This window comes from Schistocerca piceifrons, chromosome 2, assembly GCF_021461385.2.
Source record: "Schistocerca piceifrons isolate TAMUIC-IGC-003096 chromosome 2, iqSchPice1.1, whole genome shotgun sequence".
NCBI classification, from domain to species: Eukaryota; Metazoa; Arthropoda; class Insecta; order Orthoptera; family Acrididae; genus Schistocerca; species Schistocerca piceifrons.
The window spans coordinates 930,832,634-930,846,948 of NC_060139.1; the positions used below are offsets into that span (position 1 = coordinate 930,832,634).

Genomic DNA, 14,315 nt, shown 5'->3' on the forward strand with positions numbered 1-14,315 from the left:
CTGTTTGTCAGACTAACAGGGTAGACATTACATTCGCCCCTGGGAAGTTTTTTTCAGCCTTCCATGCCCTGAGGCCAACTCCCATTCTACCACGGATGAGAGATCAACTTCAATGTAAGGAGAAAGTGGCCTCACCATAGGGGCGGACTGAATGGCGAACTCGTAGAGGTCGTTCTGGACGTCCGCTGGGTCCCCACAGGCGGCCCACATAAGTGATACCTATCCACTGCAGCCTCAAGCTGTGTACCTGAAGCCAACACAGCCTGAAGCTGAGAGCGAAGTGTCACATCCGCACATAGCAGTCACAGTCCCTATCCGTGCTAAAGTCCGTGGAAAAGTACACTATACAGACAGGCATGGGACTGTCGGCAGACGCTGCGGAATTCTAGTGTAGACCCCACGAAAATGCAAGAACTGTCTAATAAATTATCCTAACACTCAAAGATTCAAAAACTAAACTACCAAAGCACACAGGTGAGACCAAATAATTCACTCCTTGTTAGGAACCTGTTAAATGTAACCTAATTGGATACTTTCCGACGCAAACGGTAACGTGAGAACTGCGTCTAATAAAACAGATTGACACGCAGAAAGTCATAATCTTAACTACCAAAGAACACAGATGAAACTATATAATTCACTGCTGGTTAGGAACTTGTAAAGTGTTGCTGCTCTGCCTTGGTCGGCGACTGCTGCCTATTATCTATCATACCTTCTACAGTTTGCCACATGCAAACAACAAACCATTTCCTATTTTCTGTTTTTTGTTCACTTCAGACTGAAATTCGAGTTATGTGTCGCGTTATTTACGGCATCTGATGTTGTAACCTTGTTTCTCGTTATTTTAGGCGTATTAAAAGACTCAATTCTTGTAGTACTACTGCCCTTGACAGTTACACTCCTGTTTAATTGGTTCTATCACAAAACAAAAGTTTTTACTGCCAGGTCACGTGTTATTGTACTGTAGGCATTCTATGTTCATTTGTACAGCTGCGTTTTTTTTTGGGGGGGGGGGGGGGGAATAATAGACAAAACCCAGTCAACATAAGACAGAAGATGCTGAAACATATTTGGGGAAACCAAAACTAAATAAATGATTAAGTAGAGTTTCTGCCCTTTTTTTCTTAGCAATCACAGAAGTTAAAGCACAACATCCAAAATACTGTATTGTGCACAACTTCATAGCGCTTTTGTTTTACATTTTGGTATTTCCATTCCAATAGGTCTGTTTGTAGATTGTCGTATTTCATTTGTAGTTCACTGTTACTATTTGAGTTTAAACATCGTCATTTTGTGAGTTAGTGAGTCAAGCTGTGGACGCTAGACAGTGGAACGCCAAGAACAATCAGGACATTAACAACCTACTTTTCTCTTTGAGTTTAACAGAGGAGTGACTGCAGCGGAGGGAGCCAGAGACATTTGCGTCGTGCATGGGACAATGCCATTGGACAGAAAGCAAATGGTCTTCTCGTTTTAAGGAGGATCGTTTTGATATTAGTTAGTCTCCATATTCAGGCAGATCTAATCCACGATAATCGACGTCACTGTACCCCAGAACTGGCAGATGTGACGAACTGTGACTATTTCATCATGGAGCAAAATTTACATGCATTGAGAGAGGTTGAAAATTCTCATATATGGGCACTGCATTATCTAAGAAAAAATCGTAGAAATCTGCAAGTGGCCATACGTGCATCTCTGCTTGATCGTCATCAATTAGCTCGTGAACAACACCGATCATTCGTATCCTGTACTGTTAGTGTGACGAGAAATAATGTCTTTATGCTAGCATAAGGAAAAGAAGGAACGGTTCAGCCCAAACAAAAAACAACAACAACTGTACACATACAGAAACGATAAGTGTTTTGCATCTGGTGGAACAACGACAGTGTGGTGTACTAAAAACTGCTTCCCCGAGGAAATAAAAAAGACACTGCACGAGAGTTCCTATGGGAAGTTATTCTGCACTCACCTTAACCAATTGATCTAGGGCCCACAGATATTCACCTTTTCCACTCTTTATCGAACAACTTTCAAGGAACTTCCTTTCTGGATAAAACTGCGCTCCGAACGTGACTCGACAAGTTCCTCGTCTCAAAGCCACGTGATTTCCACAGTTGCGGAACCGAAAAGTTACGCCAACGTTAGCAGACTATCCTAAATAGTGAAGGAAAACACATTATTGACGACTATAAAGTGTTATGTTTAGCTGGCCGGTGTGGGCGAACGGTTCTAGGCGCTTCAGTCTGGAACCGCGCGACCGCTACTGTCGCAGGTTCGAATCCTGCCTCGGGCATGGATGTGTGTGATGTCCTTAGTTAGGTTTAAGTAGTTCTATGTTCTAGGGGACTGATGACCTCAGATGTTAAGTCCCGTAGTGCTCAGAGCCATTTGAACCATGTTGTCACGTTTATCTGTTTTGTTTATTTAGCTCACGGAAAAACTCTACGAACTTTCTGCTCGTATCTCTTCCTACTCATATCTTTCGTCTTCCTGTGCAGGTACAAAGAGAACATGAACAGGCTATCAGAGATATTCCGCGAGCACCAGGCGGACTCTTTGGAGCGCGCCGTGTGGTGGGTGGAGTACGTGATACGTCACAAGGGGGCCCCGCACATGCGCAGTGCCGCCCTCGACCTGCACTGGTGGCAGCTGCTACTACTCGACGTCATCGCCTTCATCTTGCTGTCAACGTGCGCCGTTATGTACGCCGCCTTCTACTTCATACGGCAGATCACTGTTGCGATGAAGGATACTAAGAGAAAAGATAAGAAACAGTTGTGATGTACGACGCCTCTATTTAGCTGTTTAATCACGTTTCTCATACTGAACTGCCTCAAATGTTGAAGAGTGTACTCTTCTTTCTAAGTATGAGTCATGCTATAAACATTATGATGCGAATGCACAACACCAGATTGATCCTGTTGTACTGCACTGTATTGGTTGTAAAGAGGAAACAAGTAATCGATTTCCTTCTCAGTGTATTTTTTTTTTTCGTTCTTAAAATAATGTCCTTTATTTTTAGACCGCTATCGGTTTCATGGCATTAACAGGCACATCTGAGGGTGAACATTTAAGTAAAACATTACAGCTAAAAGGCTTGACAGTTTGTAGCCAACATTCGTTGCCTGTCACAATAAAACGCCTCTAAACGCCGGTGCGCCATTGAATAAAACAGCCTGATGGATGGTTTGACTTTAGTCTCATATGGTAGATGGGGCCGCTTCTATAGACAACTACAAATGTGGGACACGGCCATGTGCTTCTGTTAGACACAGCACGTGCCCATCTCCCCTATTCATGATTGTCTATAGACTGGAGAAATGGCACCACCCACCAGATTAAATTGGAAGCAATACATTCATCTAGCTCTTTTATTAATTGACATACCGCCTTTTAGTAGTGTGACGGACAACGATTTGTGGGCACAAAGGTCCGAGCACTTTAGGTATAATGTTTTAGTTATATGATCACCTGAGGATGTGGTTTTTAATGCCACAAAACCGGTGGTGATATGAAAATAAAGGACTGAATACAATGAAGCGGTTTCTTATTACCCAAGATGATTGCTCATATCTCTGGTTGCCCTACCTGCATGATTGGCTGCAATAACATTTGTTGTCACCATACTTAGCAAGTAGGCTGGGTTATGGTAATGGGATTCTAATTCTCTTTAGGAATCAGACAAGCTACTCACCAAGCCATTGTGACTACATTAATTTTTAATTCATACTCGAATATTGACTACCGCTCTCAGAGAAGAAGAAGTACAACTGTGTGTGTGTGTGTGTGTGTGTGTGTGTGTGTGTGTGTGTGTGTGTGATTGAGTTGGCCATTATGAAGGTATACACATGTGGGTGGCTTATCGAATTTCCAGCTCTCGAGCCACTGGCTATCAACGCAGGTGTAGCTGCACCTCTACAGTCGTCAGATAATTTGGGTGGCTTATTGGAATGGCGAATCTAGAGCCAGCAGCTGTCGACTTAGCCATGGCTGTATTTGTGTGGTTGTCCGACAATGTGGGTGCCTTATGGTATTAGCTGCTCTCAAGCCAGCGATTCTTGACCTAGAGTCGGCTATACGAGTATCTCTATGTTCATTGGACACTGTCTCCCACTGCTGCTACTGCATAAAGGGAGCATTTGATGTGGCGCGTGGCAGGACAGAGGGTGACGGCGGCAGCGGTGAAGAGGGTAGTGGGACACTAGCACCCATTCATGGCAAGTAACAGTACTTTCTGTGTTTCTCACTCTTTCAACAACATAGGTAGCTTTCTTCGATAAGGCAGGGCAAGAACAAGAACAATTTGTAGGAAACATTTTGTTTTTATTTCCATACGTACAGTTTACTTCCATTGTATTGTGCGATATTTTACAAACAATTGTCTTCCATAAGCCTTAAATTTAGCTTGTATTACATTCAGTCCAGTAGGCATGACAATGTACGTAGCAATACTGTCTGAGAATTGTGCTTCTATGGACTTTATAAGGTCAACACTTGTATTCTTAAAACACTTGTGTACTTTGGCACTGGCTGCATATATGCATTCATACACTGTTATAATTGATTCACATTATTTAGATATTTATAAATTCATATTATGTATTTATGTTTTTGTGCAAATAGTTCACAAAGTCGTGGTACACGCCTCTAACATACGGACACCAGTGATTCAGTCTGTCTATGGGAATTCTCAAAGCACAGCATATTAAGAATACTAATTCGTTTTACGTAGATTCCTGTGCCAACGTAATCAGTTCAAGCACAGCTTCCTCATGTATATTAACTATTGGAACATTCCTCCTAAACATATAAACGTCGATTCGGGTATGTGATGGATCAAACTCGGTGTTCATCTTCTTCTCAACGTGCTTCACTGCTATCTGGCTGCACAGAGAGTCCCATTCGTAATAAGAATACAGCACTCTAGCACCAACACACTGAAAGTTTTCGAAAATTTTGTACATGGCTGCACGTTCAGAGACCGTGAATAGTTACAATTAAAAGGAAACAGCCCTCGGTCACTATTAACCGGGTTTCAACACTACTAGGAGTGTCTTCCTCAGAATTTAAATCAAAGAATGGTCTATAACATGGTCACAGAATTATGACTAAAAACGTATGATAGAGTATAAGTACGCAATTATCGTGAAAGACTGGCAGTACTTATGTCATTTATAAAATAATAAATATGCCAAAAGGGCATTAGTCACAAAGATATTCAAGATAAAGAAAACTGTGATGGCGAGTCACTAAGGGCTGCTCGTTACTTGCGTGGTGCAGGTTGAAAAACGGACCGAGGTGCCCTCGTTAACAAATGCGGCCAGGTGAACATGGCACTGCGACGAGCGCGCCATCTAGTAGCCGTAGATACAATTAGGCTACTTCATATTGAAATATAGGCAGAAATGATTATAAATAAACAGTATTTGATACATAATGGAAAGCAATGTTAGTTTGATAGTTAGCATACAACATTACATTTTGTCTACATCAAAACTTGTAACAGATAAAACATGAAAACATCATTATGAAAATGTAGATAGAACTGAATGACAAATTGTAGAAAGCAATTTTACGTGAAATGGAGCCAAGAAACATTTGATAATTGAAAAACGTAGGACTACCTTAGAAGGAAAAGAACATATTGGCAACCTGCACAAGGAGATCCGAAGTCAGATATCGAGTAACGGCTTTATACCGTTGAAAAAATTTTTGTTACGTAGCTGTAGCTGTTCGTTAAGGATGAGGCTATCCTTTCGAGCAAAATGCTTGAAAATCTCTAATTCTTCTAGAATATCTAGTCTACGCCCTTTCTTTTCGGTGTGCAAAATGTTGCTATCGCAGATGGCTTTAGGTGAATGACCTGTAATTAGAAGATGGTCGGCAAAAGACGAATTTTGGGGGCTAGTGCCATTTTTTCTTAGCAAGTGTTCTTTATATCTGGTAGCGAAGGCACGTCCAGTTTGTCCTATATAGTAAGAGGAGCAAGTATCGTAGACAATTTTGTAGACACCAGAATTTTCTAAAGGGGAACGCATAGGATGTAAATTATGAATGAAGCTCTTTTTCTCAAATTGTTATTAGTAGAAAAAGCAACGTTGCAATCGTATTTCTTTCGAAGAATGCGTTGGATTTGATAAGAGATAGGCCCCACGAAAAGAATAGAGAATTTTTTTTTTTTCGTTAGATTCGATAACAGAAGTGCCTAGCGTAGTAATTCTTTTAGCAGTTTCCTTTTTAAGGACGTCATCTACTATGTTAGGTTTATACTCGTCGTTAACTGCTATTGTTTTAAGTAAATTGATTTCGTCGTTGAAGTTTTCTTTAGAAAGTGGGACGGAAATGGCTCGGTGAACAGCAGAATGAAAGAAGGCTTTTTTATGCGATTGTGGATGAGTAGAAGATGCAGGAACGATCTGGTCGGTATATGTTACTTTACGAAAAATATTGAAAGAAATTTTATTTGTTTCTATAGTAAGCGTCAAGTCAAGGAAGTTTAATTGACAGGCCTAATTTTCAAATGCGATAGTGAAAGAAATTTTCTCATGAAGATCACTGAATAGGTTAAAGATACGATCAACACCGTCAACGGGTCCTTTTTAGATTATTAGAATATGATCAACGTATCTGGGATAAGAAAGAGTGCCTAGTGACGCAGCTGGAAAACAATTAAAAATTTTTCTTCTATGGAGTTGATGAAAATATCGGCAAGGATACCATCTAACAGATTTCCCATAGCGAAACCGTCGGATTGCTGGTACAAATGTCCATTAAATTCTAAATAGTTGTACTTGACTACGACTGAGATGAGATTCATGAAGTCCGTGATTTGTTCAATTGAAATATCTTTTTTGAACCGACGTATTTTTTTTTTCTACAGTTGTAAGCGTTTCCTGTACAAGGACGTTAGTATAAAGATTTTTAATATCGAAAGAAGCTAACTTGGTGTCTGAACTGCATTCTAAATCTTTTATTTTTTGGACTAAGGTGTGACTGATTGGGAAGGAAAAATTGTTCACAAAAACAAAGGATTTCCTAAGAGCTTCATGCAGAAATTTGGCCAGATCATGGTATGCACTATTCATACTATTAGATATCGGGCGTATCTGATGATTAGGTTATTGGATTTTAAATTGAGACCGACGTTTTGGGGGCTGAGGGTACATGTTAATGAGCATTTTCTTCTGAAACGGTTTGAGTAGGAAATTTGCGCTGTTGATGGCTGTCCTGACCTCGTTTTGTAAAACTGGAGAGACCAACTTTAAGATCTACAAGTTGGTCTCGATAGTAAAAAAATAGATAATGCTTGTCAAACTCATATTGCTATGACTACATTTACACATTTAGACCCACTGGCAGTCAAATTATATGTGTTGGCGAATAGAAGTATTCTGCTAGAACTTAACCAACGATGGGCGATGTGAGGATGTTCGAGTCGTCGCTGCTGTAGCGGTTGTGGAGGTACAGGATAGCAAGACTGTGCCTGCTGCTGCAGCTGCGGTGGCACACCTTCTGCAAGTACTGGACAGAAGCACACAGAGCTGCTGGTAAATAACAATGTGAATATATGATTGAATATATTAATAAATGATTATAACAGTAAAAATATTAATAATAATGGATGGATAAATGCTTACTTTCATATGAAAGTCTTATTGTTCTTATTTTGCCTAGGAGCGCTGCTTAGTCCCTGACAATGGTGCTCTTTTCACCACAGAACTCGAATTAGGAGGCTCAGGCAACAGGATTTTTATAAAATAAAGTAGGGAAGGTGAAGAGAGAACTCGATTCCTATTGGTCCAAGGATTTCACGCCTTCTTTTAAGACGGAAAGGAGACGAGGGAGAGATGTGACCTGGAATGTAACACTACCAGTGCATGGGCTGGTCTCGGGGGGGGGGGGGGGGGGAGGGGGGGAGAAGTATGTGCGTTGTACTGGTGTTCCTCTGGGTGGCAATGAATACATGTTACTCAACTGTCCCAGGTGTAGCCTGTCACTAGAAGTGACCTTAAGATTGTTATCTCAGCTCATATGACCACTTGATAACTCATGGACTCAAGTTTGCAATAAGGAAGCTCAAAAAGTCCCTGTAACTTTCCTCGTATCCTCTTTTTCCAGGAGCTCTAGTTAAAGAAGTCAAGCGTGTCTAGAGTGATTTCAGGTGGTAGACTCGAGCACTTGTGTCTGATGTGCATGGTGACAGCACTGACCAGCCGGCCAGTGTGACCGAGCGGTTCTTGGCGCTTCAGTCTGGAACTGCGCGACCGCTACGGTCGCAGGTTCGAATCCTGCTTCGGGCATGTATGTGTGTGATGTCCTTAGGTTAGTTAGGTTTAAGTAGTTCTAAGTTCTAGGGGACTAATGACCTCAGATGTTGAGTCCCATAGTGCTCAGAGCCATTTTGAACATTGTCCATGAAATACAGGAGTCCTCGTTTGAGTCCCAGTACACAAAATAAGAAAAAAAATTGGTTTCATTAAATTTAAATCAAAACAAGAAATAATGCAGCAAGTAACTAAAGCAATAAATCTATGATATAAATGCACTTGTATGCCATAAAATATGATTACTTCATGTTTAGTAGCCTTAAGGGGATCGCCCTCTCTGAACGCTTGAAAAATAAGTTACAATCATGATTTTTTTTCAACTAAAATATTTAATGCTGTATCAGATGAGACAGTTTCTCTTCTAACACTTTTGTCCTTAAGAAATTATTTTTGTGTTCACTTCAGACGCTACCTGTAACCGCAGCACCAGGTGGACAGACTCATGGCCCCCTGAACTTTGGTCGTCGGTAGAAATTCCGGACACCCTTCTATTGGACTTATGACAACATAACTTTCCATAAGCAGTTTTCAATATATTGAGTTCCAGCAAAATGGTGACACTTTGAAACGATTGTCATGTTCTTTGCCCACAAAATCGAGACGAAACCGTTCACAGAAAATAAATTTTTGAAAATATCAGCTACATACGCTGGTAGAAAATTTAATTTAGAATTACAGCATCAAATTTCGATCTCGTTCGTATGTACCGTTCGCACGTTATATTTCCCACCGATCTGAAAAATAGAGTTTGGAGAGAATGGCGTTTAGAGTTTTAGCTTCCATTTCTCTAGTTAAGTTAAACATGCCCGTAATCAGCGATTTATGGAGCATACAGCAATTCTTCCAGATCGAAAGATCCATTTTTCCGAGGCCATGGTGGTCGTTCGGGCCTCTTTGGCAGCTTCTGTCATCGGCTGCGCTGTTCGCCCAATACGGTTTCAGTCCGCTTGTCAGCAGAAGTTGTAACAGGCTGGTCCGATCTCAAGTTCGAACATGTTCATAATTTCGATAATACCTGTCACCCCGTCGTTGAAATTACATGCTGCCACACTGGCCGCGATGTCGACTATTTTCCCCCTTTGCTTGAATGGTTTTCGGAAATGTTTTTTCCCAAATCGCCTTGTAACTCGATAACGGAGTTTCTGCGGACTTGAGATGAAAACAATATATTAAGCATAAAGAATAAAAAAGAATGAAAAGAGAGAAATTCTTTGAAACTTTCAAAGAGGAGAACCCCCCTTTAAGACGGCCCAACAGCGTTGACGTTACAAGTAGGCAGTCGTGAGTCATATAATTAGATACTTACCTACAGGAGAGCAGTCAAACTAATCTTTTGGATCCTCCGAGTCGTCAGGCACATTTTCTCTGGTCGTCCAGAAGGCACTTGCAATTTCCTTTTTGTGTTGTGTGGCTGGAGTCAGTCGAAACAAATACTGCTCATCATCACGACTCACATATGACTCTGTGTCGATGAAAGGCGTCGGTTCGTTTCCCCTTGCAAACAAAATTATTTTTATAGCGGAATTTTACGTGTCCTTTCGACAGAGCAGTTCCAGGTAAGTCTCGTCCGACACCCGTTTTGTAGTATGTATTAACAGGGGCAGTAAAACACGTAGCGTAACGAGTACCCCAGCAACGACACCACTGAGCTGGCAAGCGCTGTCTGCTACTGCCAAGCATACAGTGATAGAAAGTCGCTGCTGTTTATTCTTCGTGTCTTACGGTCCCTGTTAATACATGTCTACACACATCAAAAAAAGTTCCGGAACCTGTACAGAAAACTGGAATAGAGATCAACATAAACATCACATTTGTCCTTTTGATTGTTCATGAAAACCACACATTACATGTTCCCCCAAACAGCGAGACCCTCAGAGGTGGTGGTCCAGATTGTTGTACACACCGATATCTCTAATACCCAGTAGCACGACCTTTCGCATTGATGCATGCCTGTATTCGTCGTGGCATACTATCCACAAGTTCATCAAGGCACTGTTGGTCCAGATTGTCCCACTCCTCGACGGCGATTCAACGTAGATTCTTCAGAGTGGTTGGTGGGTCACGTCGCCCATTAACAGCTCTTTTCAATCTATGCCACACATGTTCAGTAGGGTTCATGTCTGGAGAACGTGCTAGCCACTCTAGTCGAGCGATGTCGTTGTCCTGAGGTAAGTTAAAATGGTTCAAATGGCTCTGAGCACTATGGGACTTCTGAGGTCATCAGTCCCCTAGAACCTAGAACCACTTAAACCTAACTAACCTAAGGACATCACACACATCCATGACCGAGGCAGGATTCGAACCTGCGACCGTAGCGGTCGCACGGTTCCAGACTGTAGCGCCTAGAACCACTCGGCCACCCTGGCCGGCTGAGGCAAGTCATTCACAAGATGTGCACGATGGGGTCGCGAATTGTCATCCCTGAAGACGAATACCTCGCCAGTACGCTGCCGATATGGTTACACTATCGGTCGGAGGATTGCATTCACGTCTCTTACAGCCGTTACGGCGCCTTCCACGACCACCAGCGGCGTTCGTCGGCCCCACATAATGCCACCCCAAAACAGCAGGGAACCTCCACCTTGCTGCACTGGCTGGATAGTGTGTCTAAGGCGTTCAGCCTGACTGGGTTGTCTCCAAACACGTCTCCGACGATTATCTGTTTGAAGGCATATGCGGCACTCATCGATGGAGAGAACGTGATGCCAATCCTGAGCGATCCATTCGGCATGTTGTCGGGCCGATCCGTACCGCGCTGCATGGTGTCGTGGTTGCAAAGGTGGACCTCGCCATGGACGTCAGGAGTGAAGTTGTACATCATGCAGCCTATTGCGCACAGTTTGAGTCGTAACGCGACGTCCTGTAGCTGCACGATAAGAATTATTCAACATGGCGGTGTTGCTGTCAGGGTTCCTCCGAGTCATAATCCGTAGGTAGCGGTCATCCACTGTAGTAGTAGCCCTTGGGCGGCCTGAGCGAGGCATGTCATCGACAGGCCCTGTTCCTCTGTACCTCCTCCATGTCCGAACAACGTCGCTTTGGTTCACTCCGAGACGCCTGGACACTTCCCTTGTTGGGAGCCCTTCCTGGCACAAAGTAACAATGCGGACGCGACCGAACCGCGGTACTGACCGACTAGGCTTGGTTGAACTACAGACAACACGAGCCGTGTACCTCCTTCCTGGTGGAATGACTGGAACTGATCGGCTGTCGTACCCCCTCCGTAAAATTGGCGCTCCTCGTGCATGGTTGTTTACATCTTTGGGCGGCTTTAGTGATACAATATCCACAGTCAACGTCTATCTTCAGGAATTCTGGGAACCGGCATGATGCAAAACTTTCTTTGATGTGTGTGTAAAACGAATATCGGAATAGATTAATTTGTGAGCTCTCTGTCGAATGGGGAAGTAAAATTCCGATTTAAAATCAATTTTGATTGTAATGGGATCAAACCGACACTTCTGTTGTTACTGAGTGTCGCATGAAAGACGTGGACAGTAATTGTTTCGGATGACTCCAGCTACACAGCGCAAAAAAGAAATTGCAAATACCTGCCAAAACACAAGAAAAAATGCGCCTGAAGGCTCTTAGACATTCGGTTCTGTGGAGTCTCGTTTATGTATACCTCATTCAGCCAGTATTGACTGGAATGCCGGCCCGAGTGGCCGAGCAGTTCTAGGTGCTACAGTCTGGGACCGCGCGACCGCTAAGGCCGCAGGTTCGAATCCTGCCTCGGGCATGGATGTGTGTGATGTCCTTAGGTTAGTTAGGTTTAATAGTTCTAAGTTCTAGGGGACTGATGACCTCAGAAGTTAAGTCCCATAGTGCTCAGAGCCATTTGAACCATTTTTTTGACTGGCATGTCTATTGATTCACTGCAGGGGGTACAGACAGGCAGTCGTGAGAAGTACTTTTGAACACTTTTTCTGAAAACTGCCTTCAGCATCTACCTCGGCAGCTCACACGCAGTGGAAATATATTGGCCCTGTAGCTACAAATAGGCCGGATCTTACGGACAATGTGGGTATAGAAACGGGGATTAGTAATCACGATGTCATTGTAGCAATAGTGGTTACGAAAGGTAATACATCTCTAGAAAGCTAGGAGGATAGAGCAGATAAGTTGTTGTTAGCATCTCACTTAGACAGTGAACTGACATCACCTAGGTCCAATAAGATGGGGACGTAGAGGAATTGTGGACAAAATTTGAGGTGGCTGTAAAACGTGGTCTGGAGAGTTACGTGCCTCATAAGAGGATAACGGCGTAAAAAACACCATTCCTTGATACAGAAATCCGGAATATGCTAGGGCAGCAGAAGTTGTCGCGTTCTCGGTTGAAAACAGAACGCACAAATGACGACAAGCAAAGATTAGTAGAGATTCGTACATCTGTGGTAAGACATGGGCGAAGCATATAACAACTACCACCGTGATACCTTAGTAAAAAAATCTGGCAGAGAACCTGTCAAAATTCTGGTCCTATGTAACATCGATAAACGGGTCTAAAGCTACTGCTCAGTCTCTTGTAAACCAATCTGGTGTGGCAGTTGAAGATAGTGAAACGGAAGACGAAGCTCTAAATTTCACCTTCAAGAATTTGTTCACACAGGAGAATCGTACAAACATACCGTCATTTGACCATCGGACATATTTCCGCATGGATGACATAAAAATAATCATCCCTGGCATAGAGAAACAACTGAAACATTTGAAAGCAAATAAATCACCAGGTCCGGATGGAATCCCAATTTGATTTTACAAAGAGATTTGTACGGCACTGGCCGCTTACCTAGTTTGCATTCATCGTGAATCTCTCCCCCCAGCAAAAAGTCCCAAGCGACTGAGAAAAAGCGCAGGTGACTCGTGTATATAAGAAGGATAAAAGAACGGACCCAGAAAATAACAGACCAATATTCCTAACTTCGGTTTTCTGCAGAATCCTTGAACATAATCTCAGTTCGAATATAATAACTTTCTTGAGACTGACCAACTTACGCCCACGAATCGGCATGGTTGTAGAAAGCATCACTCGTGGAAACTCAGCTTGCCCTTTTCTCGGGTGATAGACTGTGAACTACGGATGAAGGGCAACAGGCAGGTTCTATATTTCTAGATTTCCGGAAAGCATTGGAGAAGGTGCCCCACTGAAGGCTGTTAACAAAGGTACGAGCATATGAGATAAGTTCGCAGATATGTGAGTGGTTCGAAGACTTCTGAAGTAATAGAACCCATTATGTTGTCCTCGACTTTGAGTTTTTATCAGACAAGGTAATCATCAGGCGTGCCCCTAGGTAAGTTTGATAGGACCGGTGTTGATCTCTGTAAACACAAATGATTTGGCGTTCAGGGTGTGCATCAATCTGCTGTTGTTTGCTGATGATACTGTAGTGTACGGTAAGGTGTCGAAGTTGAGTGACTGTACCAAGATACAAGGATGACAAAATTTCTACTTGGTGTGATGAATGGCAGCTAGGTCTAAATGTGCAAAAATGTAAGTTAATGCGTATGAGTAGCAAGAACAAACCTGTAATGTTCGGATACGGTATTAGTAGCGCCCTGCTTGACGCAATGTCGTTTAAATATATGGGCGCTAAGTTGCAAAACGATATGAAATGGAACGAGCGTGGGAGAACTGTGATAGGGAAGGCGAATAGTTCAAATGGCTCTAAGCACTATGGTACTTAACATCTGAGGTCATCAGTCCCCTGGACTTTGTACTACTTAAACCTAACTAACCTAAGGACATCACACACCTCCATGCCCGATGCAGGATTCCAACCTGTGACCGTAGCAGCAGCGCGGTTCCGGACTGAAGCGCCTAGAACCGCTCGGCCACAGCGGCCGGTGGAAGGCAAATGGTCGACTTCGGTTTATTGGGAGAATTTTAGGAAAGTGTGATTTACATGTAAAAGAGACCGCATACACAATGCTGGTGCGACCTATTCTTGAGTACTGCTCGAGTGTTTGGGATCCGTACCAGATCGG

General features: G+C 42.9%; 1 protein-coding gene across 1 annotated transcript in view; it reads left to right on the top strand.

Annotated features, from left to right (window-relative positions):
• LOC124776002 (UDP-glucosyltransferase 2-like) overlaps nt 1-2,784 on the top strand; it is an 83,866-nt gene extending 81,082 nt beyond the window's left edge. The window contains exon 7 of the mRNA XM_047250844.1: nt 2,502-2,784. Within this exon, the coding sequence (XP_047106800.1) occupies nt 2,502-2,784 (283 nt within the window). The remainder of the gene's footprint in view (nt 1-2,501) is intronic.
• Nucleotides 2,785-14,315: the final 11,531 nt, after the last annotated feature.